This window comes from Motacilla alba, chromosome 14 (assembly GCF_015832195.1).
Source record: "Motacilla alba alba isolate MOTALB_02 chromosome 14, Motacilla_alba_V1.0_pri, whole genome shotgun sequence".
Lineage (NCBI taxonomy): Eukaryota > Metazoa > Chordata > Aves > Passeriformes > Motacillidae > Motacilla > Motacilla alba.
Window position 1 is genome coordinate 13,509,797 of NC_052029.1, and position 26,811 is coordinate 13,536,607.

Below are 26,811 nucleotides of genomic sequence, written 5' to 3' on the forward strand. Positions count from 1 at the left end.
CCTCCAGGAGCTGACAGCACAGGCACCTCTCCTGCCAGCACTTGCTCATCTTCCACAGCTCCCTGAGAGCATTTCCTGTCCCAAATCTTGGCTTGGTCTGAGCCAGCAGCTCACGGCCACATTCCCTGGGGCACAGTCCTGTGTCCTGTGTCACACTCTTGTGCCCGAGTCCCTGCAGCCAGGCACGACCAGGGTGACACGGAACAAATCCCGTTTGTCACCCTTCATCTCCACAGCTGCAACCCCTCTCCCAGTGACTTCCAGTGCTCCCAGCCCTGGGGCTGGATGTCCAGCCTTTGGGAAGTCTGGGAAGCACTGGTGTCCCTGAACAGGCTGGCAGCAGGGCCCCCAAACCCCCTGGGGCACAGCAGGCTGGAGCTTCTCCCCTCCAGAGACATCGGAGAGGAGGTGACAGTGCGGTGACTGCCCTTCTGACAGGGCACCAGGCCAGACACGGCCTGAGGGTAATTGCTTCCTCCACCGTGGTAAACAGATTGAGCAAGACATCCATCAGAATCAGCAGGAAAAGCTTTTCCCCTCAGGCTGAGGGAGCTCCTGACCCCAGAGCCAAGCTCCACATCACAACCAGCAGCCCCCCAGTGCAGCTGTGCCTCCCCCAGGACCCCCCAGCTCTGCCCTTCACACACACACGAGGCCACAGCAGTTCTGATAACTTACAGTTTAATCAGCCAAATATACAAGTTCTCTTGGTGGTTTTTAAACTTGATCAAGTTGTTTTTTTGTTTTTTTTTTTTTCTTTTTGTTTGTTTTTTTTTTCCCGTCTGGATCTGACACAATAAATGTTGTCTGGTTTTCTCCTTTAAACAAAGGATGATGTGGTTAAAAACTGGCACTATCCCTAATAAGGAGGAGAAAAAGAAAATGAAGAGGAGGGAAAGGGGAGACTGGCTGCAAGAAAGGAGGGATGAATCCAGGAAGGAACGGCACTCCAGATGTCCATGAAGTCAGGCTCCCAGCTTATACTGCAACGCCCTGCAGCAAAATTTGATGGGCTCTTTGCCAACCGGATTCCTCAGATACATTATCCTTTGGGATTTCATACCAAGTCAGATCCCCACCCCACGCCCCACCCCTAAACGACCCCACAATCTATTTTCTTGCAATCTAGTATTTGAAGCACCTCCCCTCCCACACGGGTCCCTCCCACCCTGCCCCCCTCCCACCCTCTACGAGTTCTTGATCCTAAAACAGCAAAAACATTCATGTTTCCAAACTGTTACAGGGAATTGCTGTCCAGCACAGCTCTGCACTGCAGAGAGCAGCTGCCCCTAACCCCAAATGGAAATCTGTGCCAGGATGAGGACAAACACATCGTCAGTGTCTCTTGGAGGTGGAGGTGAGGTCAATGCTGCAGGATGCCCTGCGCGGCAGCGATGGAAGGCAGAGCTCCTGGCAGGACCAGGCACAGTTCCCTGGTGTTTCCTCCTCTTGCATGGCCTGTGCTTACTTGTTAAGGGATAGTGACTGCAGTCTTTTACCCGCCATGGCCGCTTCGTCTTTCGCTGGGGAGGAAAACAACAGAGTTTCATCATTTCGTGGTGCACATCAGGGACTGGGGGAGTTCTGGCAGCCCCAGGGATCAGAATCCTGCCAGCTGGGGAATGGAAAAAGTCCCACTCTTCCCACCAGCTTCTCAGAGGTAAGAGGCACAGCCCCTCTTGTTGTTCCCTTCTATCCCTGGCCTCTCTGCAGGTCTCCACAAATCACCCTGCTGCCCAAATTTCTCTGTGGAAGCCACCAAGCAGCTGAGCTCAGACTGCTGGTTCACACCTCCCAGGGAAAGGCCAGGAAGGGAAGGAGTGCTGGGAACTCCCTGGGCAGTTCAGATCCCCACGTGCAGAGCAGATAAAGCACAAGGAGCCTGCTAAACCCCCAAAGTGGAGCCAGCATTGCCTGGGAGGCAGGGGACAAGATGGATATCAAGGGCAATTCCCTTCTCTCTTTCCCTGCTCCAGTGTCCAAGTTCTTGTTTATAAATAAAGAACTTTATGAGAGAGAAACAGCTGAGCCTGGCTTTGCTGAGGGGAGTTGTTGACACTCAGCAACACCACACAGGCTCAGAGGAGGGATGTGTGCCCCTTGGCACTGCAGCCACAGCATGGAGAGGTAGGAGAAAATTATTAATTATTCTCTAACCTTTTCTTTCTTCTTCTTTCTTTCTGGCAGCTTCTTCCCTTTGCTTCCGAATGATGGCTAATCGGGCAAGGTCTGCCTTGGCTTGCTCTGTTTTCCCAGCTAGGTGCATTTTCATGTATCTTTCTTTTGCCTTTTGCTTCTCTATTTCCTCTCTGCCCAAAGGAAACACACCAGTCACCAGGGTATCCAGGCAAGCCCACAGGAGCAGGCAGAGTGGGGCTTTCCAACCAGGAGAAACCCCAAAACTGGGGGTCCTTCTCCAGTTTTCAAGCACGGGTTCTGTCTATTTGCAGGGTTTGAACAGGGGTGAGGTGAGAGATTATTTCTACCTTCCTTCAGCTAAGTAAGGACACAGACACACAAGGAGGTGAAATTAATGAATCCCACATCACAAGAACTGTGACATGTTTTTCCCTGCCTTACCCTCAAAGGTGTCCTTCTGCTGAAGCAATCTATCCCAAATAAAAAAAAAGATTAAACCTTCCCTTCCAAACCTCAGCATTGCTAAATGAAACTAGAAGATTAAACTTTGGTTTTCAGGTAATTAATCTGCCCAGATAAAAATTTCACCACGATATCTGGAATCTGGGAAGCTGCTGCCTGTCACTAGAGCACCTCCTGCAGCAAGATGAAAGTGGATCCAAAGTGACCTCTGGTTAAAGGATTTCTGTTCTGATTTTTGGCATAAAACTTCAGGAAAGGAATGGCATAAATCCCTTTCACAGCAGTCTGATCTCAGGGTTTCAGTTAGGTCTGATTTTTGGCATAAAAGCTTAGGAAAGGAATTGCCTAAATCCGTTTCTCAGCAGGGTAGGCTGCCTGGCTCCAGGACAGCCACAGCTGCTCCCAGAGGACAGACAACTCCTGTGAAGATCCTAAGGAGCCACATTTTGAAGCACAGTGAGCAGAGTTTGCTGCTGCTCAGTGCCTGCTTTAGGCAGCACTCACACACTTTTAAGGGCCTCCCTGAAACACTGACTCAGAGTAGGGGAAACACCTCCCTGCATCAAATTCCAGGGTGAGCAGGGAACACTCACCTCTCTCGTCGTGAGAGCTCCTTGGGTCCATCCAGGTCCAGCTGAGTGACTTTTTTGGTTGTCTGAATGACACGGTTGGGGTTCTCTATGTCTATCAACCCCTCCACTCCTTTGCGCTTTTGCTGCAGGTCAAGAACAAGAGGGAGCTTGAGGAGCTCTCCCACTCCCCAAACACACTCCAAAGCACCCCAAAAGCACAAGGCAAGATTTTACTACAAGCCAGTAAAGCCATTTATGAACCAAGGCACCTTCAGCCTTTTTAAAAATCTTGTTGCCTTTGTATTTCATTTGTAAACGTTCACCAGTTCTCATTCTGGGGGCAAAATGTCAAGTGAGCATTTTTTTGGCTTCTAAAAGTAGTTCTACAAAAAATGCACTCCAGGTGGCCCTGCTCAGAGTCCAGAGTGTGCATCTTCCCCCCAGCCCAAGCATTAGGTGCATTAAGTGCCCTGAGATGCAGTACCTGATAATCCTCATCATCTTCATCACTCTCATCTGAATCTAAAGATTTCTTCTCCTTTTTAGGGTCCCCTGTTGCTCCTTCACCTCCTTCTTCTTGCTCCTCCTCTTCCTACAAAATCAGAGGAAATGTATGTCACTAAAAACCCCAAACCCAGCTCTTAAATGAGATTTTGGAGGGACGAGCCAGCTCTGGGCACTGGTGTTCCTGATGTGGCCTTGTGCCACCAAGGGGGTCTGGCTGTCACAGAGCGAGGGCTCCTCCTCAGCAACAGCATCCCCTCCAAACAACTCTCTGCTGCTCCCTCTAACAGGAAAATGACTGTGAAAGACACCACTGGCACTTTCCTTTCCCCAAATTAAAGCTCTCCAGAAGAATTTTGGCCTGGGTTTCCACTGCACACGACCTCAGAGACTGGAAACTGCACGGATGCAGCTTAGAGCTTATCCTGTGGATAAATAAAAACACCTAGAGGAGAAAATTTACAATCATCAACCAGAATATTATTATCCAAGGAATTACAGCCTTTTTGGCACAGCTTCCACCAGTCAGAACCAGGGAATTCATTTCTGAATCATAAGAAGAACCAGCATGGGTGTGAACAGCTTGTTTTACCCTACCAACATCTCTCATCAAGCAACCAGCAAAGTGGATGAGCAAGGAATAGTAAGAGGAGTAATTTTGTTAATTGTAGGGGTTTTTAAGCTTTCCTTAATGTATCAGTGTTGGATGTAACCATCACCACGTGATATGGATTGTCACAACAAAGAAATCCTTCTCAAGAAGCAGTTCTCTGGTTTGCTGTGGAACAAGACACACAATTCAAGTGGGTCCTGCTTTTCTGTTCCACTTCCAGTCAGTATTTTTATTAACAACATGGAAGCAGAGAACACTTACACAGTTTGTGAATGATATCACACTGGCTGGAGTTGGAATTATTTTGGAAAACAGGATGAGACTCATCGGTGGTTTGAGAATTTGGAAATATGGCATGAAACCAAGAAGGTGGAATCAGAAACTAACCAAGAGGAGTTACAGTTTGGAAGAAGAAACCCAACACTGGAAGCTGGAATATGTGGCTAAGCAGCAAACCAAGCAATCATCTCGAGTTCCAGCTGGGCAAAACATTAAAAAGGACTCAACACTACAGCTCAGAACTGCTTGAGAGAGTCATCTCAGAGGTATTCACCAGGATTTCCTACATGGGCTGTAATTATCCTCCTGTGGGCAGCGCTGTGAGGCCTCGGTTGGAATTGTGTATTTGGGCTGAGGCAGCACTTTCAGAAAGTCACAGAAAAATATCAGTGTCACCAGAGCACGGAATAAAGAGAGCAAGAGTCCCCAAAAAGCAGCCAAGGGTTTTGTGACAGTAGTCAGGTCGTGGTGGAAGTGGGGGGAGCTGTTACAGTCCAATGCTGGGGCACAGAAACACACCCAAAAGAGGCCCCACAGCAGAAAACTCTTCTCTCTCTCTACAAAGCAGAGGCTAACAAGAAAATCTTGTGTCCAGGGAGAAGTCAAAGGAGTTTGGTCCATAAATCTATGATAGAAAGAGGGCAAATACGATAATTTCAATAACAGTAACATGTCAAGATGTGGCCCTTGCTCTCCGAAGCCAAGCTGCAGAACATGGATAAAAAAAGGAGCTGACACTGGAGACTGGAATGATAAAACATGGAGAGAAAAGATCTCCAGAGCTGCTGGGCATCAGCTCCCTGTCCTTTAACCTTCCAATGCTGCCCTGGCTGGTCTCCCAGGCCTCAGGAACTGGGTGACACCCTGGAGTCTCCCCAGCTGGAGATGTTTGGGATCCATGCTGTGATCGCTGCTGGAATGATCTGCAGCACTGGGCTAAGCTGCCATCGCTCCTGAGCAGTGAAAACCAGGCTGGGTAAAGCAGGGATTAGGACAGAAACACACAAAAAACCAAACACATACCCTTGCCTTTTGCTTTTCTGCCTGGAGCTGGGCATCAATCTCCTCAGGACTCGTGTACTGCCTTGCTCGGCCTTTGTGGCCTCCTTTTCTACCTGCACAAAACAATAAACAGAACAAATGGTTCAGTGGTAACTTCCAGGAAGGTCTGCTCCTCCTGCAGCACTCTCTGGATTTCAGGTGTGGGCAGGACAAACCAAACCAGCTCCTCTGACAGACCCTAAACAAAACCCCCTGGTGAACTTGGAGAAATGCTCCAAGGTTTTTAGGTGAGACACACGGAGAATTGGGATTGTTGATATCACCCTTCCCTGCCTGTGCTCGTGGCCTCTCCAGTTCCCTTCCCAGGCTGGCAGGGATGCTCAGTCCCACAGCAGATCCCAGTTTCCTGCACAGGAGGAATCACAGTGTGTTCCTGTGGTTACAACCAACATCCCAACTAGCTTGGCTCCTTAACCACCCCCCCGTGCCAGGAAAAAATAGGAAGCTAATTGGACAAAAGCTTTGGGAATTACAATGGGAGCTGAAAAAGTACTGAAAGGAGCCTCCGGTTTTACTGCTTTATTAGGAAAAATAAAAACAAGCTCTAGGAACCAAGAAGGGGAGTCACTGAGGCTGGCACTGCCCCAAGTTCCAAATTGTGTGATTAATGAACTGCTGAAGCCATTAATGCTCCCCTCAAGCCACTGGTGATGTTCTTCCAGCCCAAGGAACTGGGAAGCAAGTTGGATAGAGCCAATCCACAGCCCTGAGTGAGGGAGACTGGCACAAACAACTCTGGCAAGGCTGCTCTGTGCCACTGCAGCAGTCCTGAAGTGCCATGGAAGGAGCAGGAAACACCGGATCCCTCTCAGACTCCCCATTTCACCTGCCAAGGACAACGGGAACCTTACAGGGATGGGAAGGGATGAGGGATCATCCCCCCCTCCCTGGCACTGTGTGGGATCCATGGGAGATCTGCTCTCTGTCTGCTGTTGGACTGGGAGCCTTAGAGATCCAACCTTTCCTGACCAATTCTCCTGACTCAGCACAGACAAACTCTCACAGTGCCTTAGTTCTGTCCCAAAACCTCACTGTGAAGCTTCACAGAAACTCCTGAGATATTTTTCTATAAGATAGGGAAGTGCAGAGACCAAATTCTTCTCCCTGGATTCAGCTGGGGAAGCTCATGGGCTCTCCAACCCGAAGCACAAGCCAAAGCTTTGGTGCAGGCAGACAGGTGTTTTCTGTTTGTGTGCTCCCTGCCACCCCACGGGGGAACAATGACACCCTCCGGAAGGAGATCTGCCATGGGAATGCTCCTGGGGAGACGAGAGCTCACTGCCCAGCACATGGCATCACCCCAAATGGAACAGCGGTGACACCTGTGACACACCAACCCCAAACTGTGCCCCCAGCCTGGCCAGGGCTCCTCACCCAGCTGTGCCAGAACTCCACACTGGGCCCAGGACCAAGGAACACAGACTGCTCCTGGCTGCAAACAAACACTGGTGATAAGGGGGGGGAGAAGCAGCTACAGAGGAATTATTTTACTTTGAAAGCCTAAAAAGAAGCAAATGGAAGAAGGAAGCCCACGAGAGCTCAGCACAGTGCAGGGATGGGGCTCTGCTCCCTCAGGGAGATCAAACCTCACATCAGACACGGGGAGCTGGTCAACACCTGCCACTGAAACTGTGCCTCAGTTTCCCCATCTGGAAACAGGGATAATGCTTCTTTTCCACCTCTGTGAAGCACTTTTGAAGTAGAATCACCTGCAGATTTCACCTGCAGCAAAGCCCAGTGGTGCCCAGGCAGGCCCACCTTCAAACAAATTTGTCTTCAGCTTTAAACAGCCTCAGTAAGGAATTTAGATGAAAGAGAATGGAACGATACTGATGGAATCTCTTCTTTTTAAAATCAAAGTATTAGGGGGGAAAAAAGGAAATTAATTTTTAAAAAATCCTGTAAAAAATTATTAGTAGCTTGTTTGTACCCCTCCCTTTCATATTAGACAGTGAGTGCCAAAATCCACTCTTCTGCCATCAATCTAAGAACTCCCACTGACTTGGGGGGAAAACTACCAAAGCCCCTCTTCTTCCAAAAAGCTAAAAGGTTTGAATCAAACACTGCAATCAGGACAATGAACTGAAGAGCAGGAAATCCTGAGTTATGGGCATTTAAATATGAAAAATGAGGTTAGAACGTGCCATGGTTCTTTGCCTTCACAAAAACCATGTGAAAGCTTCAGCCCCATCTGCCATCACTGTGCAAATGGACCTAAACCGAAATGGTTCAATAAATTCTAAACGAGGGATCGGTTTGGTGCTAAAGGGTGGCAACTGCTGATGAAATAAAGCAGAGCAAACTGCAGGGAGAGGAGCGATGCGGGCTGCCTTCGAACGCGTGTGACCGGGGTTTCCAGAGCCAATTATGCAGATGGTGCAGGAGAAGCTTCTGGGTGGATCCCGCCGAGCCGTGAGAGCCCGGCCGTGCCTCATCCCCGCTCCTGAATCACGCCAGGAGCAAGTCCCTGCCCGCTCCGCGGCACCCGGAACGCGGCGCTGCCCGAGCCACATCAGAGCAGCCGCCTTTGGAGCCCCTGAGCCCCCGGGATGGCCGCCAGCCCCCGGTACCCCCGGTACCCCCGGCGGGGCCGCACCCCCTCCCCGGGGCTCCGTGCCAGGAGCCGGCCGCGGTTCCCGTTGCGGCGGGAGCACATGGAGCGCAGCGGGACAGCCCCGGGAGCTGCCGCCGCGGCCGCGGGGGCTCAGCACGGGCCCGGCGCCGTGAGGGGCGGGGGGAACGCGGCGCCTCTCGGGGCGAGGCACCCCCGGAGCCCCCGGAGAGAACGGGGAGGGGGAAAAGGGAACCCGAGACCCCCCCCAGAGCCCGAACACAGCCGCGGGGGCGGCGCGGGGAGCGCGTCCGCCGCCGGTGAGAGGGAACGGGACCCCCGCAGGCTCCGCCAAGGGCGGGACGGCGGCAGAGCGGAGCCGCCGCGGCATCTCCACGGCCGGGGGCGAACACGAGCCCTGCCCGCGCCGGGGCCGGCCCGCACACCCCCTCAACCCCCTCCTCTCCGTGCCCCGTGTCCCCCCCTCCCGCCACCGCTCCCCGCGGGGGGACGCGCGGCCCGGCCCGGCCCCCACCACCTTTCGGCATCGCGGCGATGGCGGCGCGGCCCCCCCGGCCCGAGCGGCGCCCGGAACCGGAACCGGGACCGCCCCCAGCGCAGGCCCCGCCGCCGGGCTGCCCGCAGCGCCGCCGCTCCGCTGCCCGCGCCGCCGAGCCGGTGCTCCCGCGGGGGCAGCGCAGCGGGGCCGCTCCCCCCGGGGCTCTCGCCTCTCTCGGGGCGGCGGCGCGGGCGGCGGGGAGCGTTCCGCTCAGGCAGCGCGCGGGGCAGCCCAGGGGGCGCGGCCACGGGCGGGGCGGCTGCGAGAGGACCCCGGGTGACGGCGGCGGCGGCGCGACGGGAGCGGCGGTGAGCGGGACCGGGACCGGGAAAGGGACCGGGATCAGGGACAGGGACCGGGACCGGGATCAGGGACCGGGATCAGGGACAGGGACTGGGACCCCCCCACAGGAATCGGAACCAGGACCTGCGGCCTCCCCTCAGCCCCGGGTTCCGCTGTGGGGCTGTCGGGGCCGGGCCGGCGGCCTCTGTGTCACCGGGGTCTGGCCGGAGTTGTCAGCTCGAGGAGTGAAGGAGTGGCTGCCGCGCTTTACTGAGGAGAAAAACCGACTCATCGTGCGGCAGTCACAGGGCTTTACACGAGCTCCGTAAAGCTCGTTTTTATCCTTGTAGTGGAAAACGGGAAGGGGGCAGAGAAACCTTAGGAGAAGTACATCTGAGAGCTGTTTTCCTTCTGTTTTTCCTAGTGATTCTGAGGGAGTGCTGGCAGTTCCCCTGGCCCTTTGGCCCTCTCGTTGGCGAGGCAATGCCCAAGGTGAAGAGGAGCAGGAAGCCTCCCCCGGATGGCTGGGAGCTGATCGAGCCCACGCTGGACGAGCTGGACCAGAAGATGAGAGAAGGTGAGGGGGTGTTCTCCGGGATGGGACCCCAGAACAAGCTCACAAGAGCTGCTTCTTGAATACAGGGGAACCTTTTTTGTGTCTGTGCCTCCAAAGATGCTGCAGGTTGATCCTGGGCCATGCTGGTCCCTAATTTTGGGGCTTTGGAGCACAGAGGTTTGGTTGCAGCTGGTTTAGGGATGAAGCTCATGGGTGTGTGGCAGTTCCTGTGGGGGTGAAGTCACCCCCAATCCCAGTGTGGGTCATGTCATCCCATTACCACTGGTTTTATATCCTAAAGGAGCTGTTCCAGGTCAGGTCTCTCTCATTTGAGTCTCCTCCCATTAATCTCAGTTTTAGCCCTGCCATGGATTAAAGTTGTGAACGTTCTTGGAACAGTTCACTGCAAAGTGAGTGAGGGAAGCACTTGGTCACCTGGTGTTTGTGTCTCCTCCCAGCTGAGACAGAGCCACACGAAGGGAAGAGGAAAGTGGAGTCCCTCTGGCCCATCTTCAGGATCCACCACCAGAAAACACGTTACATCTTCGATCTCTTCTACAAGAGGAAAGCAATCAGCAGAGGTGAGGAGGGCAGGGGCAACCTGGGCTGAGTGAGGTGTTCGCTGTGGATGCCACTGACCTGGGAGTCAGGGGGATCAGGTTTCTGGGGCAGGAGGATGGAGGGGAGGCTTGGCAGCTGCCTGGCTTTACCTGCTGGTCACTGCAGCTGGCATCTCCCGTGACTCGTGACTGTGTGCTCCCCCCAGAGCTCTATGAGTACTGCATCAAGGAGGGCTACGCTGACAAAAACCTGATTGCCAAGTGGAAGAAGCAGGGCTATGAGAACCTCTGCTGCCTGCGCTGCATCCAGACTCGGGACACCAACTTCGGGACCAACTGCATCTGCAGGGTCCCCAAAAGCAAGCTGGAAGTGGTGAGTCTCCAGCGTGTTCCTCTGCCCTGCAGTAGCTGTTGTGACTCCTCCCAGCTCAGGGACAGCAGAGGGGGTAGTGCTGTTCTTCCTGGTCGTTTCCTCTGCTGTTGCTGGTAGGATTGGTGCACAGCTGGTGCTGAAGTTACTGTCAGCTTTGGCATTCATTTCAGGTTGTTAAAAGTATGGGAAATAACACCAGACTGTGGAAACCCTTCCCACCCAGAGCCATTCCCTGCCTGGAGGATTGAGCCTGCTGCTCTGGCTGTGGCTTGGCTCTGACCCCCTCCTCATGTTTGTTTTTCAGGGCAGAATCATTGAGTGCACTCACTGTGGATGCAGAGGCTGCTCTGGGTGAAGCCTTTTGCCATCAAACTTGTTTTTTGAACTCTGAGGGACATCTCCTCCTCCTCCTCAATGGACTATGAGAGCAATTACAGCTATTTTCTGTGATGGGGTATTTCTGTATTAAATTAAAGCATCAGCATGATCTCCTGGATCGTGCATAAACAGGGGGTGCTTTGGAGTAGGGTTTTGTGTAGCCATTTATTTTAAAATAAAGCTTGCCTTCCTGAGAGAGTGGCGTGGTCTTCTGGTGAAACATTCCTGTGCCCCTCTTCTCCTGCTGGATGTGTTCTGGGTGCTCGAAGCTTGCTCTGCACATTGTGAGCTGCTCTGGGTTTTTTCTCAACTAAATCCATTTAAAAGGTTGTGTGGAAAGGAAATAGCTCCCAGATGTCCAGTGTGAGTTCTTCCCTGACCGTGTGGGATGGAAGCTGCATTTCACTGGAATTCCCTGCTGAGGTCTGTAACCTGGAATTAATGCACAGATCCCTGCAGGAATGCCAGCAGTCTAGAGACTTAGAGGTCACATGTGAAGTGACAGGACACAGACAAAACCAGCACTGAGCTAAACCCCTCTTAAATCTGATTTAGCTTCTTCCTTGTTTTGCACAGGGTTTGCTAAACTACAGCCTAGCTAATCCTCGGCAGAAGGAAACTCACTGAAAATGTATTTGCTCCTCCTTAAAACAAAAGGAAATATTTTATTATGTAACTATTGCAAGAACTGGGGCTTGGGGATACACAAAGCAGCTTTAATACAAGCCAGTTTAAAGAAGCAAGTCACGCATCTTCCTTGTGCTGGAAGAACTTGAAACTTCAGCATCCTGCTCCCTTTTCCTGCACAGCCTCTGCCTTGCTGTCCTGCCCCCCAGGCTTTGCTGTCCTGTACTTGGCCCAGGGGTGGGGGGTCTCCTCTCCAGCCATAACTTTTAACCACCGGTAGTAGTAGCCACGGAAACCATCAATCTTCTCCAGGTATGGGTTTTTGTACTTATACTGCAAAGAGAAATCCACCAGGGAGTTTCTGTTAGATGAGAGCTCACTCAGCACCAGCCTGCAGGAGCTACGAGATGCTACCGAAGAAACAGCGATCAAGTAATCATCAGCCAGACCAGACCAACCCAAAAGACACTCAGGCAGACATTAAATCATCCTGTTTACGATTCCCCTGCCTTGCTGGTGTCCTTTGTGAAGCCTGCACAGCCTGCCAGTCGTGGCTCCTTACCCTGTCAAACTTGGGAGGGTACCGCGCTGCGAACTCCAGCTGCCGGATGATCACCTCGTTGGGAGGCACCTGCTTGTTCCTCATGTCCCGCAGGATCTCCGTGAGGTAACTGTAATCCAGCTGCCTCACGGCAGCAGCAATGAGGCTGCTGTAGATGTACTTGTTGGGAGTTATTCCAGACCTCTGGAAAGAACAAATGCTACGGTTAAACAAGTTTATCTGCTGCCTAGTGCAGGACTTGCGGAAGGAAAGGCAGAGCAGCACAGCTCTGATCACAGGACCTGTGAAGCAGCTTGTGCAGTGCCAGCACTAGCTAAGACAGACCACCTGAGCTCCAGCCACTCAGGAGCTGCATGTTTTTGGGAACAGAACAAAACCACTCGTCACAAAAACCTCAGCAGGTCTTTTAAAAGCATTAACACTTTGTTTTGCCTCTTCCTGCAGCTCAGACCCCAAGCAGCAGAGCGTTTTGCTCTGATTACCTTCAAATCCGACAGCAGCTGCAGTCCGTCCTGCTGGTTGTGGCAGGCAATTGCCAGGTTACAGAATGTCTGGAGGTTAGGTGACAGTCCCCTCTTCACCAGAGCTGGCAGCATGCTCTGCAAGATACAAGTGTTGGCATCACTTCCCAAAAATTCTTACTGTAACTTTCCAGACAGGGAGCTGGACATGCTAGAACAGAATCCATAAATACTTAGAAATTAACCCAAGCAGCACCTAATGGGAAATGGTGTGAGATCCCAGTTTCTATTGTGGACAGAGAAATGGGTCTCAGCAAGAGAAGTCTGAGACAAGGAGGTGGTGATGAGGCTGGTTCTGAGGTTTTTCTCTCACCTTTGCTCCCTCCAGGTCTCCCAGTTTACTTCTCTTCCTCATTAAAGTGTTAAAGAAGGTCACATCTACTTTTACTTTATGATCATCCAGCAAAGCCAGCAGAGAGGATTCTGAGGGGCTTTGGGGTTCCACCAGCTCGGCCAGTAATGTGAACGTTTTAATGTTGGGCTCTGCATTGTCCTCTTTCATTTTGTTCAAGAATCCCTCCACATCCCCCATCAGAGCCAGTCTATGGGATGGTGTGGCCACTGTCCCCAGGGAAACCACGGCTATGTCAGCCACCCTGGAATCCAACAAGTTGGGCAGGTTGCACAGAGGCAGCTTCTGGCTTGGGGGTGGCTGTTCCTGTTCCATCTCACTCTGGGCTCTCCTCATCAAGGCTCCAGCCCTGCTGTGAGTGGCACTGGGGCTGTCAGGAGCAGCTGATTTTGCTTCAGCCCAAGCCACATCTTTATTTTGTTGCTGGGTCCCTTCCTCGGGCTGCACCGAACTCTCCTGAAATAACTGCTTTTCCATAGCTTCCACATCCAGCTGGACAGCAGCACTCTCTGATCCCTTCTTCCTCTGATTTTTCACTTTTTCCTTCCGCCTGCCAGGCGGCAGCTTTAGCTGAGGTGGGCTCTCAGGGGGACTGAGCAGGAGTTTAGAGGCCACAGCGGGGTTGCCAATCCCACAGTCTCTGGCCGCGCGCAGCATCAGGTTGTAGGTGTGGCTGTCGGCCTTTATTCCCAGCTTCTTCATCTGCTGCCAAACCTGAAGAGGGGAAGATGGATATTAAATAACAGGAGCATCTCTAGCAGCCTGCAAGTAATGGGATCTGTGTGAGAAGGAGTGAATCTACAGCATGACAAGGACAGTGACCTCGAGCTGGAGAGCCCTGTGAGATGATCCAGGGTTATTTACCAGCGTACGAGATGTCCTGAGCAAAGTCTGGTTTTCAGAACTTGTGCTAGGAGGAGCTGAACTCCTCCCGTTTCACCACCCCACTGTTATTTCCATGTGTTCAGGTGATGAGTTACAATGCAGCAGCACTTTTCCCCCCTCGCAGAACATGAGGACAAACCTGCAAGGCAAATCGGAAGCCGTTCTCTCTGTCTTTTATGCAGCTCATGAGAAGGAAGCTGAAGGTCTCAGCTGTGAGGACATGGCCCTTCTGCACAATTTCCTGAAAAGAGCAGAGAGAGCATTAAACTTCCTGCTTACCCTGTGTGGTGAAGTCAAATACCACCTTCATCTTCTGGGGATAGATGCAACACGTTTTGGACACGCCCAGCCAGTTTTAAAGCCAAAGCTGCCTCCTTTTAGGTAATTAAGCTCAGACTTTGGTACATACAATTTCACTCTATGACAATAAGGACGAATTAAACACAAACACATGATCTCTAATTATCTCTGCTGGAAATGAAATTAAAACCCGATGCAACATGTCAACTTCCAGGAGCTTGAACCAGAGCACAGAATAGGTTTAATAGGAGAAAAGCAACCTACTTACCTTGAGTACATCCAAGCACATCCTGAGGTCCGAGCAGAGGGCACAGACCTTCAGCAGGGCGTGGTAGGTGATGAGGTTCAGCTCCTCGTTTTTGCTCTGCAGCTGCTGCCGCAGTTTCAGGGCGCTCTGCAGCCCCGAGTCCTTCCAGGGAGACTCAGCACAGGCGTTGAACAGGGCTGTGTAAGTGGCCTCTGTGGGGATTAACCCTCGTTTTTTCATCTAGAGGAAGAGGAGAAGGATTTGAACTGGCCTTTTTGCAAAAGGACAGCTTGAATTTTTTAGCTTGTTGTTAAGAGTTTCAGGCTAAGAAGGTGCCAACACTAACGCAGAGGCATTTTGGAGACAAAGTAACATGACTGAATGCTTGAAATGCTTTAGGCTTAGAAAATACTTTGAGGGAGAAGTTAAACCTACGTCATTGTAGAGCCTGAATGCCTTCTTCACGTAGCCAACCCTGCCACAGCCACCAATGAGAACAGTGTAATTGCCTTCTTCTGGCTGGACACGCTCCTCCTTCAGCATCTGCACCTCAAACAGCTCCAGAGCCTCTGCCAGCTACAAGGATGAGAAAAATCCATCATGGGGCGGCAAGAGAATCAACTACCACGGGTATTAATATATGCAGCTGTGGGCAGACTGTCGTGCAAGTGTGGGGTTCCTCACAATAAGGCTGGAGAGGGTCTTTGGACCAGGGCATGTGGTACAGGACAGGGGGGATGGTTTTAAGCTGACAGAGGAGAGACTGAGGTTAGATATTGGGAAGAAATCCTTTACTGTGAGGGAAGCAAGGCATTAGCACAGGTTGCCCAGAGAAGCTGTGACTGCCTCTGGATCCCTGGAAGTGTCCAAGGCCAGGTTGGACAGGGTTTGGAGCAATGTGGGACAGTGGGAGGTGTCCTTGCCCATGGGCTGGAATGTGATGATCTTTAAGGTCCCTTCCAACCCAAACTGTTTTATTATGATTCTACAGGAAATTCTTATCTTAATCCTTTCTGTAAAGATACCAAGTGATAGAGAGCTGGTCAGAGCTGCATCTTTCCTCAGTGCTATTAAAAACTAGAGAAGGGCTGGGCTCAAACCTTGTCCTCTTTGATGAGGGCCTTGCACCGTAGGAAGTACCAGTATGGAGTGTTCCTAGGGCCACGTCGAGGTTTTCTTTCTGGTTCTTCTTCTCCTTCTTCTTGAAGCTTTAAATCCCGAAAGCGCGCCGTGGTTTTGTGGTAATATTTCCTAGAGGAAAATTTATCAGACAGCGTCCCGAACTCCACACCTTCATCATCATCATCGTCATCCTTCTGCTCCTCGGTGGCTCCAGCGAAGCTGCCAGCACTGATCTCTCTCGGGTCGCTGCCGGGCACTTTGGAGGAGGCCTGGGAGGAGCTGCACGTTCTCCAGCCCGGCAGCGGGCCCTGGCCTGGGGGCCGGGACAGAAGCGGCGCCTGCCCGGCTCCAACCCCGGGGGCTGCGCACCGCGTCCGCAGCACAGCGGGGGAGGCGTAGCGGCACCAGCGGGGGACGAGGAGCCGCAGGGAGCCCATGATGTGCCCGCTGTCCCCGGAAGCGAGCGGGTGCGGAGCGGGAACGGGAAAAGGAACGGGACCGGGAACGGGACCGGGATGGAACCAAACCCCGGCCCCGGCCCTGCCCCCGCACCGCCCCTCCTCACGCGCCCCTGACCCACAGCGCCTGCGCTCATGGAAGGGGCGTGTCTCCGCCGGTCTCTGATTGGCCGGAGCGCGCGCGCTGCCCGCCGGGCTGGAGCGCCCCGAGCGCTGATTGGCCGGAGCGCGCGCGCTGCCCGCCGGGCGGCCGTGCCCGCCGTGGGTCCCGTCATTCCGCGGGCGGGCGGCGCGGGGCGGCCACGGGGCTGCCGCCGCCGCCTCCCCTCACTGCAGGCGCTGCCGGCGCGGAGCGGAGCGGGCCGGGCCGGGCCCGCCCGGGCCCGCCCGCCCGCCGCCTCCAACACCGCCACCATTCCGCCCCTACCTTCCCGTTGCCGGCGGCCCCCAGCTGCCACCATGCAAGAGCTCATCGCCAGCGTGGACCACATCACGTTCGACCTGGAGCTGGCCGTGGAGCAGCAGCTGGGGGCACAGCCGCTCCCCTTCCCTGGCATGGACAGTGCGTGTGGGCTCTCTCCTCCGCGGGGTCTCGGGCCGGGGCCATGGGGCCGAGGAGGGTGGGCCGGGCAGGGCTGGGGTGCCTGGGAGGTTTGCAGCGATCTGAGCGTCTTCCCCAGGTCTTACCCGTAGATCCGCCCAATTTCCCCTTTCCCCGTGAGGTTTCTGTTATAACCCAGATGTTTTTCTTTTCTACTTAGTGAAATTCGTAATTACTGCCGGCCAGGCTGGAAAATTAAAGTTGAGAGGTTGCCATGAATAAACATCACTCTCCTGCACAATACTTTATATTTCATTTTTCATTCCCTTTTGGTAGATGAGGTATTTCGATGGGAAGAGTCATCAGCTTTAGGTATATCCATGGCTGACTCTCTAATTCTTTCCCTCAGTCTGACACAGACTCAGCAGACTCACAGTTTGCTGAATTTTTCTGGCAGGGCTACTAAACTTGTGTTTGACTATTTTGAATGTTCCTCTTTGTCAGGATCTGCAAGGTATAACATGCTGATGGTTGTTTCAGGCAGTTCTGGTAAAGAAATATAAAACTTTTAATGCCATGACTACAAATACAGGGCTCAGGAGTTGGACTTTGATGGTCCCTGGTCCCTCTGGGTCCCATCCAACTCAGGATATTCTGTGATATGACTGACTTAGCAGAGGAAAACCCAGTTGAGAACTTTAATAGGTGAAAAGCAAAACAAGTACCTCCAAATCTCTGCAAACTCCCCTTGCTGTCCCTCAAGAAGAAAACAGATATTTTTGAGTGCCAGCCCTTAACAAGGAACTCCCGCAGGAAAGTAATTTCCCCAAACCAAAATGTTGCTTTTCTCTTGGAGATCAGGTTTTCTTTCTAGGGCAGGAAATGTTTTAAAGGTTGCCATGAAGCTTTGATAAAATAAATAATGTTTCCTTGTTCTCTCCACAGAATCGGGCGCAGCTGTCTGTGAGTTTTTTTTAAAGGCAGCATGTGGAAAAGGCAAGTTGTGTGGAATGTTGGAAAAGGCACTTATTCTCAGAGGGCTGGGGGGGCGAAAACAGATTTTCCAGCACTGATTATAGTGCTCTTGTTTTGTAAAGCTGAGGGGATAACCCAGGTAGAGGAGGAAACTGAAGAGTGTTGGAATATCTGCAGCAATTGGAAAATAATGGTGTCTTTTAAGGGAGCTGGGAAGTAAATAAGCAAAGCCACTATTAAAGGAAGGTTTGAACTCACCATAAGCTGACTTTGCTGTGGCTCTGCCTCTTAGTTGCTGTGGTTCATAATTGCCAGGATTAAGAGCTGGAGACTTTGTTGTGGAGCTCATTAGAGGGTACCACAAGGTTGTTTTGGAACTCCCTGTTCTGCTCTTATCACTTAAGGCTAAAATCATGGGTGATGTCTTCTGAAACCCCTCACGCAGAGGGGTTGCCCTTGCCCTGTGTGGCACACTTTAATTGTTCTTTTTTCACTTCTCCCACCCTTCCACAGGAGGCATGTGCCCATTCAGACACATCAGTGGGGAAAAGACAGTTGTTTGTAAACACTGGCTACGAGGACTGTGCAAAAAGGGAGACCAGTGCGAGTTCCTGCACGAGTATGACATGACCAAGATGCCTGAGTGTTACTTCTACTCCAAATTTGGTAAGTAGCTCCTGCAGGTGTGGGAGTCTGAAGAAGATCCCTCCTCAGAGCATTACATTCTTCTGTGTCTGATGTCAGACTGACATTTTTCCAGATCTGCTTCACCTTATTATCCACGTAAATTTGTGATGCATTGTAGATGTCTTCACTTGACTGCTTGTCCCTTGCAGGAAGAGGGGGGAAACTGCTGTTTTTACTGATTTTTTTTGCCTTAAGTTCATTTTTTTGGGGTATGAGAGGAGCAGGCTGAGCAGCTGGTCTTTGCATGACTCTGATTTTGGGGAGCTGATGAGCAGCAGAGGGCATGGGCGTGCAAAACTTGTGTGCACTTGCTTTGGAGCTCTGGAGATCTGGACATAATGAGGCAACTTGGTGCCAGAAACTTACAGTATTGTAGGTTTCCTTGGATTGAAGTTAGTGTGTAATTTGTAGTTTCTCCACACTTCTGGTGCACTAAATGTTTGGGTTTTGTTACCATGACTGCTTTTTCAAGTTTAGTTCCTCCATTGTTTTTAAAAACATAAATCCTCCAGTCTGGTAGAACTTGGCTCACCAGGGGTGAGTCCTTGGAGCTCTTCATGGAGGTTAAGACAGGCAGTGAGACTGTTGTGCCTGAACTTACAAATGCTGGTAACAGCTCTGTGGGAGCTGCATGATCCAGGTAATGTTTTGAGAGTCGTTTTGATCTCAAACCTGCACAATTGACTGAGAAGTGTGTTTGCCTTTGCTACAGGGGAATGCAGTAACAAGGAATGTCCATTCTTGCACATTGACCCGGAGTCGAAGATCAAAGACTGTCCCTGGTATGACAGAGGCTTCTGCAAACACGGTATGTGCCTCCCACAGTTTCTGTTCTGTGCCTGCAGATCCAGGGGGAGTGTTGCTGTTCCATCTTTGCCAGATCTGCTGGGATATGGATGTATGGAATGTGAGCTGCTGAGCTTTGTGTTGTTGCAGGTCCCCTGTGCAGACATCGGCACACTCGGAGAGTCATTTGTGTGAATTACCTGGTAGGATTCTGTCCAGAGGGCCCTGCCTGTAAATTCATGCAGTGAGTATGCTCCAGGCCTGCCCTGCAGCCTCGTGTTTCCTTTGTGGTCTGGTACATGTCAAATGAGGGTGCTCCCGTGCTTCCCAATGGTTTGGAGATTCTCCAGTGTTGAGTGGGGCCAAATTGTTACTGATTTGAGGATTGAAAAAGTATTTACAAGAGCATGTAGTGACAGGACAAGGAGGAATGGTTTCAAACTGAAAGTGATTAGGTTTAGATTAGGAATTAGACAAAAAAATCTTCCCTGTGAGGGTGGGGAGGCCCTGACACAGGTTGCTCAGAGAAGCTGTGGCTGCCCCATCCCTGGAAGTGTCAAGATCAGGTTGGATGGAGCTTGGAGCAACCTGGGATAGTTCAAAGCGCTCCTGCCTATGGCAAGGGGGTTGGAACTGTATGAGGTTTGAATCCCTTCCAACCCAAACCAGTCTGTGATATGGGGCAGGGCCTCTCCAGGGAGTTCCCAGTAAGACTGGCATGGTGATTAGGTGCCATCAGTGCAGTGGAATCACATGGATTTATATTCCAGAAGGCAGAGGAATATGCAACACATATGTAAAGAGAAGTGGGGAGGGGGAGGTCTGTTTCCTGTGAGCCAGATTTAACTGGCTGAATGTTTTGTTGTTTGGAGCAACTTGACTGAGCTGATGATAAAATGTTGGCATATGATTGAGAATCAATTTTCTTGTTTCCATCTAAACCAGCCCTCGGTTTGAACTGCCAATGGGAACCACAGAGCAACCACCACTGCCTCAGCCAACACAAACACAGCAAAAGGTACCCAGATTCCCTGCCTCCCCACACAGCCACCCTCAAACCTCTCCCACAGTGCTTTAAAATAGAATAGGTTGTCAAGTGGTCAAAATTGGGCACCCAGGCTCTTGGGTTTGGAAGGGAGAATTAAACAGTGAGCAACCCTGAGTGCCATTGTAGTGATGAAACCCCACAATTGTTCTAACTTCACATGGAGATCATGTCACAGAACACTCCCACGCTACACAGAGCACATCATATGTGGTTGTGCAGCAGTCTGCCAGGTTTTGTAATCAGGGTGACATCCCTCCGTGATGGCAATGATATTTTAGCAGCCTAAACCTACTCTCCAAATCTGCTTTCCAGAGAAAAACAGGATCACTGGGCTTTGTAAGGCTCAGTGCTTGATTTCTTCTTTCTGGTGCTCCAGCTGGCAGAGCACCCACACACAGATTTGGAGGAAAATTGATCATTTGACATATGGGGTGCTCTTTTCCCTTCTTAACAAAACAAAAACCACAAAGATCTTTATCCTTGATGCACTTAACAAGTCAGAACTCTTCTCCTACCCAACAGAGGACACCCCAAGTCATTGGAGTCATGCAATCTCAAAATAACAACAGTGGGAACAGAGGACCCCGGCCGTTGGAGCAGGTCACCTGCTACAAGGTAATGCAGAGGGGAGGGCTCAGGAGGGACAGCAAAAGGCTTTTTCACAGTGTAGAAAGGCTCATCAATTCTGAGCTCTGCTCAGTGGACATTGTGTGGTGCCTGGATACAGCTGTGGGAATTGGCCTTGAGTTCCGAGGTCGCTGCCTTGCTGTGACAATGACAAATTCTGTAGGACTCTGTTAATAAACAGGAAAACCCTGCCCCAAAGACTGAGAGGAGACTGCCAAGCTGCACATTTCAAAATAAGAGTTAACAGTCATTTTTTTTCTCATAAGCTGATTTGCTTACACTGGTGGGTGTAGATTCTCTTCTCCTGGAAGGTCACTGAAAGGAACAGAAATTTGGTTTGCAAAGCCTGCTCAGTGTTTGAGCTGTAAATGCACCCTGTGGTGTCAAACCAAGCAATGAGTTGTTCACCTTGGTTGTTCATTGAGGAGCACCAGGAAAATTTGGACACAATCAAGTTTCTATCTCCTTATTTTTCCACAAAAGTCACAGTCACTACTAGAAAAGGACAAAGAATCTTCCTGTCCCTTTAGCCCTGACAGTTACAACATTTTGCATGTCAGCTCTGAGCCTTAGGTGCTTGTTTGGGTGAAAGTCACTGTGATTGTACAGGAATATTAAATAGCTGAATCCATTTCACTGAAAACCTTTAATAGCTGCCTCTTTTATCTGCAAGTCAATTACAGACCTGGAGAAGGCTGTTGCAGCAGACACTGGCATTTCTCTGTGTTTGAGTAGCTTCAAGATGCAAAGTCACGAATCTGTGACTTTCTCAAGTTCAGAGGTGCTTTTCTCTGTTTATTCATGAAGATCAGGAGAGTCCCCATGGATATGGTGCATATCACGTGGAGTATTCTGAGAAGCCTCAAATGTTGAAATCCTCCTTGTGTGCTGAGGGTTCTCTCCTTGGAAATGCTTTAGAATAACATGGCATCAGGTTACTCCCAGCATAGAAGCAGTTTTTGCTCCAAGGCATGGTAGCAGCCCATAAATCCTGTCCCTCCTGACACCCTGTTTCACTTCTCCTGCTAAATGCTGCATCTTCCACGTGTGGAAAAACTTCCAGATGGGAGCAGTTGCTGGATGCCTTAATAAAGGCAGCTATGAGGAAAGAGCTGTATCTCTGCAATAATTCCTGTCTCTTTTTCTTTCAGTGTGGTGAAAAAGGTCATTATGCCAACAGATGCACCAAAGGACACCTGGCCTTTCTCAGTGGACAGTGAAGGAGCAGCAGGAAGGTGCAAGGGAGCTGTTACCACTGAGGAAAGGTTTCTGCCTAGCACAATGTCTGGAGCTATTAATCAGGTTGTTTTTTTAATGCCATTACTGAAAGAACTGGTCAGAGGCTGGCTGCTAAGCAACATTTTTGTAATTGTTCCCAACTTTTTTTAAGTTTTAACCTTTTTAAAAATCAATTTTGGCCTCCGCCTGTGTTCATTGAGCCCTTATGAAAGGTAGATCTAAAAGCCAGTAGAAAAACCAAGCCCTTACTGGTGCAGCACTCCACATAAACACATCTTAGGCCAGTGTTTCTTTAAAGTATTTTCCTTCTGCCACTTCTCTTTGGAGAATCTGCAGCATTTCAGCCCTCCCTGTGGAAGCAGGAAGACTGACTGGGAAAACTTAACACTTGCAATGCCTTCTCCTCAGTGAGGAAGCAGGGATTCTGCTGTCCTGTAGCTCTTCAAAAGCAAAGTCCTGTTTCCAGGTCAGCCTGGTGAGCTTGTCCTGGTGGCTGGCGAAAGCCCTCACGTACATCAGGCAGTAAAACCTGTGTCCACTCGCTTTGTTTCTGTGCTTCTTGCTGTACTGAAGGTTAGAAATCAATCTTCTGGGAGAGAACTGATCAGGGGGAGAATAAATTGGTATCTCTCTGGTTAGCCAGACAATAAGGAACAAGGATTATAGGAAAGCTGCATCTGTGCTCAGTTCCCACTTGCAGAAAGGAGGGACGAGAGCACGGCTTGGAGTAGGAATAGAAGAGCCTTGTCTCAGCCCCATCATCCAGCTCACACTGAGCAGGTATTCCCACACCAGAGAGCAGGAAGTGGAGCTGTATATTCTTATGGAACACTGCTTTTAAAGTGTTGGTAGAGATTCCTTCTGAAAGCATTTTTTTTTTCAACACAAGCCCCATTTATTTTGAGATGACTATTTCAAAAGGGCCAATGACAAAATATGAATTAAAAGAAGAAAAATACCCACAATGTGAGCCTTATTGATTCTACCCCATCTCTTCATTTGCTGCCTGCCTTTATACTTTGTTTTTATTGAAATGTACTGATGGCAAAAGCTGGCTGTGAATTTATTTTGCTGGAAGAACAAGGTAAATGTGGCTGGATTAAGAGACGTGACCAGAGCCTGTGTTGGTGTCAATGACTGCAGTTATTTCACTGTGCAAGTTTCAAGTCTGGAGTCACAGACCATCAGACACTTTGATAACACTCTGTGCCCCCCTCAGACTGAGCTGTGATCTGTGTGTAACTGGGCATGTGGAAAGGGAGCTAAAACACTCCAGTGTCTCATCACCTTCCCCATTGAATTGAGGAGCTTTTGGGCTTCAGTTTTCCAGCCCTGAAAGCTTTCCTGTAACCACTGAAGCTCTTGGGAGATTGTTCATGTCCCTCAAGAAGTGGTTTTCACCCTCCCTGCTGTCCAGACAAGGATGGTTCAGGTGGGCAGCAGTGCCCAGCTCCAGGTGCTGGTGTGGCATGAGGAAGCTCAGGCCTGGGGCCAAACCCACAGATGCTCTTTTGAGCTGTATTTAAGTCAAGAAGGAGTTTTCCTTTCCTTTATTTTGATGGATTAAAAGTCAGAAGCTTCTTCCCACTCAGAATGACCTCCCAGTTTTGGCAGTGAAAGGAGTTCTGATGGAAATTTTGGGTTACCTGAGGCAGTGACAGAAGGAGAGCTGCAGCCCTGTCTCATGTCAGACAGTGCTCTGCAATGATGGAAAATTGCCCAAAACACCTCCAGCCCCTGGTGACAGCCTGACTGAGAACCAGAAAACCCCACAGGGCACACAAAGCTCAGGTATTCTTACAAATCAAAACACATCCTCTCAGCCTGTCCAGAATGGCCAGGAAGAAACAGTCCCATGCTATCATTTTATCAAACAGGAATCAGTTGCCAACAGTTCCCCCAGTTCATAACCCAGCCCAAGGAGCAGCTGCTTTCCCTCTGAACTTACCCTGAGGGGTGAAACTCTCAGAAGACAAATTTATTTGCACAGTACAATTAACAACTCAATTAGGAGAGTGTCAGCTCAGGAAATGTAAAGTGTATGCACTTTATTATTGGTCACAAGAGTACAGGTTTAATATCCATGGTTCTGATGTCTTCTGTCAGGGTGGCTGTGCCAGGAGCTGCACCTTCACCTTCTGAGGGTGTTTCAGTGGTATTTCCTCCTGCGGTCGTGCTCTGCAGCAAAGCACAGCAAGTTAATTCTGCTGAACTCACAAGGAAAAAAAACCCACCTCACCTGAAATTAGAGGCAAGAAAGCATTCTAAAAAACCCCTGAGCATTTATTTTCTAGGTGCTGTCAGGTCAGACAGGTACCAAGGTCTAAGTTTTCTTCATTGCCAAGAAAATTCTCAGCATTCAAGTTTTCTACAGCTAAAAGAAGTTTGCCAACAATCTTTTATTTTATTTCTAAAAGCAGCAGCAGGTAATGGTTTTTATTCCCCAGGCAACCTTCCAAGCTGCCCTGCACACACTCAGCCATGGTTTTTACTTACTGATGTGACTGTAGCTCCACATGTAGCTGAGGATAACATACCCAGCCAGCACCATGGAGAGACCCCCGAGGCCCCCCTTCCTCACATTGATGTATTTGTTGTAGTATCTCTCGTGACCTGTGGAGGAGGAAAATGTTTCAGAGCAGCCAGATGAGTTGTTTGTTACCCTGTGAGAGAAAGAAGCAGCCTGGATTCACAAAACTTCAGGAAATTGGTTGTAATGAAACATCTCAAGGTCTCAGAAGCAACTCTGAGACGAGGCAACCTGTGTGTTGGTTGAGCAAGGTGATCCCAAGTTAATGGACCTAAGCCTTAAAAAAAAAAAAAGGGGAAAAACCCATTTCCCCATTTTTTCCCTAAATATTATTATGACTTTCATGAGCTCAACCTACTTTGGAATTATCTAACTCTTCCATACAATATATACATGCACACATGTATTATCAAAGGCAGGCACTTGCATTTGACATTTTGTGTTTAAATCCACCTGAATGACATTTGTATGTACAGCAAATGACATTGGTCCCAAATGATCCATAAGGGCTCTGTCTCCTCTTTTACCATCTGCAGAGATCAACTGCATTTTAATCCTTTTTTGTTTACTTGTGATGCTGTGAAACCCCAAGATTTCCAGCCAACGGGTTCAGGGCACCCCGTTTCCCCTTTACACAAGAAGGAACACTGAGGACAAACATCCAGTGGATACAGCCCACAGGAAAAATAAATTTACAGATGGAAAAACGAGATGTTACAGGAGAAACTGCTGTGGGAAGGCAAAACTCGCCATGGAGCAGCCCCTGTGCTGCCACTCTCCCCCCAAGCAACATCCACTCCGGCAGGCAGGGATTCTCGAGTGCTATTGTCCCTGGCTCCGTCAGGAGAAGGAATCAGGGCCCCGCAGCCCCCTCACCTCTTCGCATGGCCCCCAAGATGCCGCCGGGGGTGAAGTCCCTCATGGCCAGCCAGCTGCCCAGCTGGCCCAGCTTCACGTCCATCAGCTTCGTGTCCTTGAGGAGAACTGCGGCAGGGAGAGGGAGAGAGCCCGGTCAGCGCGGGGCTGAGGGAGGGAGGGAGGGGAACACCGCGGTCACCTTGATCCCCCCGCACTCACCCGGCTTCGCCATCTTGGTGTGCCCGGAAGGGACGGGCGCGGGGGCTCATGGGAGGAGGGAAGGGCGGGAACGCGGCCGGCGGGCGGGACGGGGCCGCCGCCATGTTGGGTGTGTCACGGCGCCATGTTGGGTGTGTCGCGGCGCCATGTTGGGTGTGTCACGGCCCCCTCAGGAGGGACCAGGGCGGTCCCGGGGGCGCCGCCATGTTGGGTGTGTCGCGGCGCCATGTTGGGTGTGTCACGGCCCCCTCAGGAGGGACCAGGGCGGTCCCGGTGCCGCCTTGAGCCCGTCCAGCCTGTCCTAGGGACGGGACAAGGAGTAATGGGTACTAATTGGAAATAGGGAGAAAATTTATTAGATATACAGAAAAAATTCCTTCCTGTGAGGGTGGTGAGGCTCTGCCACAGGTTGCTCAGAGAAGCTGTGGCTGCCCCATCCCTGGAAGGGTCCAAGGCCAGATTGGACAGGGATTGGAGCAATGTGATCCAGTGGAAGGTGTCCCTGCCCATGGCAGAGGGCTGGAACTGGATGATCTTTAAGGTCCTCCCAATTCCTTAACATTCCATGATTCTGTGATCTCCTCTATAGGGGCCAATTCCCAGTGGGGGCTGCACACTCTGCCCCAGGTGCCACAGGCACTGTCAGCCTAGCAGAGAGCTGGGGCACCTGAGGGATTTTCCTTTCATTTCTAGACCAGCAGGTCCCTCCATCAGCTGTGCTCTTCCTCAGGGGATGGTAAACAACTCCTGATCATGTCCTTCAATCCCCCAGGGCAGCGCCTCGCACCGTCCCACGTTATGGGGTGTCAGGTGCCCTCCTTGCAGTGCTTCAGATTGGGAGGAAATATAGAAAAATTCACAAGTTGTCATCAGCATCTTCACACGTCTCCAACAGCAATCTTGTCGATGTCCCACAAATGAACCTTTTCCAGTGTGTTCTTAAGTTGCAGCTCTAACACAGTAAATATGTGCTCACAGACAGCATATACTGCAGCATACATTGAAATTGTCACTTGTCACTTATTGTACTGTAAGAAGTTCTTTTTCAGTGCCCACTGAAGACTTTTCCCTGTGGGAATACGCTGTGTTCTGCTCCAGCTCCTCTGGAAGGGTGTCAAAAGCAAAAGGAGAGGTTGGGTTGGGGTATATGGCGTAAATAAAGCCACATAACCATAGTGGTGGAGCAGTTAATGTGCAGATAAACATAAATTTTATTTTCCTGAAACAGGAATTGCAGAATATCCTGAGTTGGAAGGGACCCACAAGGATCAGAGTCGAACTGCTGGCCCTGCACAGAACTGCCTGTGCAGCCTTGAGAGTGGCTGCGGCCATTTTTG

The 26,811-nt window shown here is 50.8% G+C and overlaps 6 protein-coding genes across 6 annotated transcripts; 3 read left to right on the top strand and 3 right to left on the bottom strand.

Annotated features, from left to right (window-relative positions):
* Positions 1 to 664: 664 nt before the first annotated feature.
* On the bottom strand, positions 665 to 8,872 carry PDAP1 (PDGFA associated protein 1). Its single transcript, XM_038151234.1, has 6 exons — positions 8,721 to 8,872; positions 5,593 to 5,684; positions 3,658 to 3,765; positions 3,195 to 3,316; positions 2,158 to 2,309; positions 665 to 1,523 (listed from the first exon to the last, which is right to left on the bottom strand). The coding sequence occupies exons 1-6, from the start codon at positions 8,728 to 8,730 to the stop codon at positions 1,465 to 1,467; spliced, it is 543 nt and encodes a 180-aa protein (XP_038007162.1). The 5' UTR covers positions 8,731 to 8,872; the 3' UTR covers positions 665 to 1,464.
* Positions 8,729 to 9,345, top strand: LOC119706951 (translation initiation factor IF-2-like). The gene is made up of 2 exons (XM_038151235.1): positions 8,729 to 9,102; positions 9,143 to 9,345. The coding sequence occupies exons 1-2, from the start codon at positions 8,738 to 8,740 to the stop codon at positions 9,270 to 9,272; spliced, it is 495 nt and encodes a 164-aa protein (XP_038007163.1). The 5' UTR covers positions 8,729 to 8,737; the 3' UTR covers positions 9,273 to 9,345.
* BUD31 (BUD31 homolog) lies at positions 8,960 to 11,086 on the top strand. Its single transcript, XM_038151236.1, has 5 exons — positions 8,960 to 9,049; positions 9,448 to 9,600; positions 10,038 to 10,160; positions 10,346 to 10,512; positions 10,817 to 11,086. The coding sequence occupies exons 2-5, from the start codon at positions 9,507 to 9,509 to the stop codon at positions 10,865 to 10,867; spliced, it is 435 nt and encodes a 144-aa protein (XP_038007164.1). The 5' UTR covers positions 8,960 to 9,049; positions 9,448 to 9,506; the 3' UTR covers positions 10,868 to 11,086.
* A 405-nt stretch (positions 11,087 to 11,491) lies between these two features.
* PTCD1 (pentatricopeptide repeat domain 1) lies at positions 11,492 to 16,099 on the bottom strand. Its single transcript, XM_038151230.1, has 8 exons — positions 15,485 to 16,099; positions 14,820 to 14,960; positions 14,406 to 14,624; positions 13,977 to 14,078; positions 12,914 to 13,666; positions 12,562 to 12,678; positions 12,080 to 12,262; positions 11,492 to 11,850 (listed from the first exon to the last, which is right to left on the bottom strand). Exons 1-8 carry the CDS (start codon positions 15,941 to 15,943, stop codon positions 11,671 to 11,673), a joined length of 2,154 nt encoding a protein of 717 aa, XP_038007158.1. The 5' UTR covers positions 15,944 to 16,099; the 3' UTR covers positions 11,492 to 11,670.
* Positions 16,100 to 16,201: 102 nt separating this feature from the next.
* Positions 16,202 to 22,990, top strand: CPSF4 (cleavage and polyadenylation specific factor 4). Its single transcript, XM_038151233.1, has 8 exons — positions 16,202 to 16,526; positions 17,451 to 17,501; positions 17,994 to 18,146; positions 18,880 to 18,975; positions 19,104 to 19,197; positions 19,899 to 19,971; positions 20,524 to 20,616; positions 21,780 to 22,990. Exons 1-8 carry the CDS (start codon positions 16,424 to 16,426, stop codon positions 21,846 to 21,848), a joined length of 732 nt encoding a protein of 243 aa, XP_038007161.1. The 5' UTR covers positions 16,202 to 16,423; the 3' UTR covers positions 21,849 to 22,990.
* An 898-nt stretch (positions 22,991 to 23,888) lies between these two features.
* On the bottom strand, positions 23,889 to 25,522 carry ATP5MF (ATP synthase membrane subunit f). The gene is made up of 4 exons (XM_038151237.1): positions 25,475 to 25,522; positions 25,274 to 25,381; positions 24,364 to 24,480; positions 23,889 to 24,045 (listed from the first exon to the last, which is right to left on the bottom strand). Exons 1-4 carry the CDS (start codon positions 25,485 to 25,487, stop codon positions 24,017 to 24,019), a joined length of 267 nt encoding a protein of 88 aa, XP_038007165.1. The 5' UTR covers positions 25,488 to 25,522; the 3' UTR covers positions 23,889 to 24,016.
* Between the last annotated feature and the right edge of the window lie 1,289 nt (positions 25,523 to 26,811).

Bases quoted from the DNA above. Each gene is read 5' to 3' on its own strand.
- PDAP1 (XM_038151234.1), bottom strand. The intron at 3,317-3,657 runs GTACTGCATCTC...CTTGACCTGCAG, and splicing joins AAGATGATGAGGATTATCAG to CAAAAGCGCAAAGGAGTGGA. The intron at 2,310-3,194 runs GTGAGTGTTCCC...TCCTTTGGGCAG, and splicing joins GAGCTCTCACGACGAGAGAG to AGAGGAAATAGAGAAGCAAA.
- LOC119706951 (XM_038151235.1), top strand. From the start codon at position 8,738: ATGGCGGCGCGGCCCCCCCGGCCCGAGCGGCGCCCGGAACCGGAACCG. The intron at 9,103-9,142 runs CCGGGATCAGGG...GGGACTGGGACC, and splicing joins ATCAGGGACAGGGACCGGGA to CCCCCACAGGAATCGGAACC.
- BUD31 (XM_038151236.1), top strand. From the start codon at position 9,507: ATGCCCAAGGTGAAGAGGAGCAGGAAGCCTCCCCCGGATGGCTGGGAG. The intron at 10,161-10,345 runs GTGAGGAGGGCA...TGCTCCCCCCAG, and splicing joins GAGGAAAGCAATCAGCAGAG to AGCTCTATGAGTACTGCATC. The intron at 10,513-10,816 runs GTGAGTCTCCAG...TTTGTTTTTCAG, and splicing joins CCAAAAGCAAGCTGGAAGTG to GGCAGAATCATTGAGTGCAC.
- PTCD1 (XM_038151230.1), bottom strand. From the start codon at position 15,943: ATGGGCTCCCTGCGGCTCCTCGTCCCCCGCTGGTGCCGCTACGCCTCC. The intron at 14,625-14,819 runs GTAGGTTTAACT...CTCTTCCTCTAG, and splicing joins CATTCAGGCTCTACAATGAC to ATGAAAAAACGAGGGTTAAT. The intron at 12,679-12,913 runs GTGAGAGAAAAA...TGTATCTTGCAG, and splicing joins GAGACCTGGAGGGAGCAAAG to AGCATGCTGCCAGCTCTGGT.
- CPSF4 (XM_038151233.1), top strand. From the start codon at position 16,424: ATGCAAGAGCTCATCGCCAGCGTGGACCACATCACGTTCGACCTGGAG. The intron at 16,527-17,450 runs GTGCGTGTGGGC...TTCTCTCCACAG, and splicing joins CCCCTTCCCTGGCATGGACA to AATCGGGCGCAGCTGTCTGT. The intron at 18,976-19,103 runs GTATGTGCCTCC...GTGTTGTTGCAG, and splicing joins CAGAGGCTTCTGCAAACACG to GTCCCCTGTGCAGACATCGG.
- ATP5MF (XM_038151237.1), bottom strand. The intron at 24,481-25,273 runs GTGAGGGGGCTG...CCTCCTCCACAG, and splicing joins CTTGGGGGCCATGCGAAGAG to GTCACGAGAGATACTACAAC. The intron at 24,046-24,363 runs GTAAGTAAAAAC...GCTTTGCTGCAG, and splicing joins GTGGAGCTACAGTCACATCA to AGCACGACCGCAGGAGGAAA.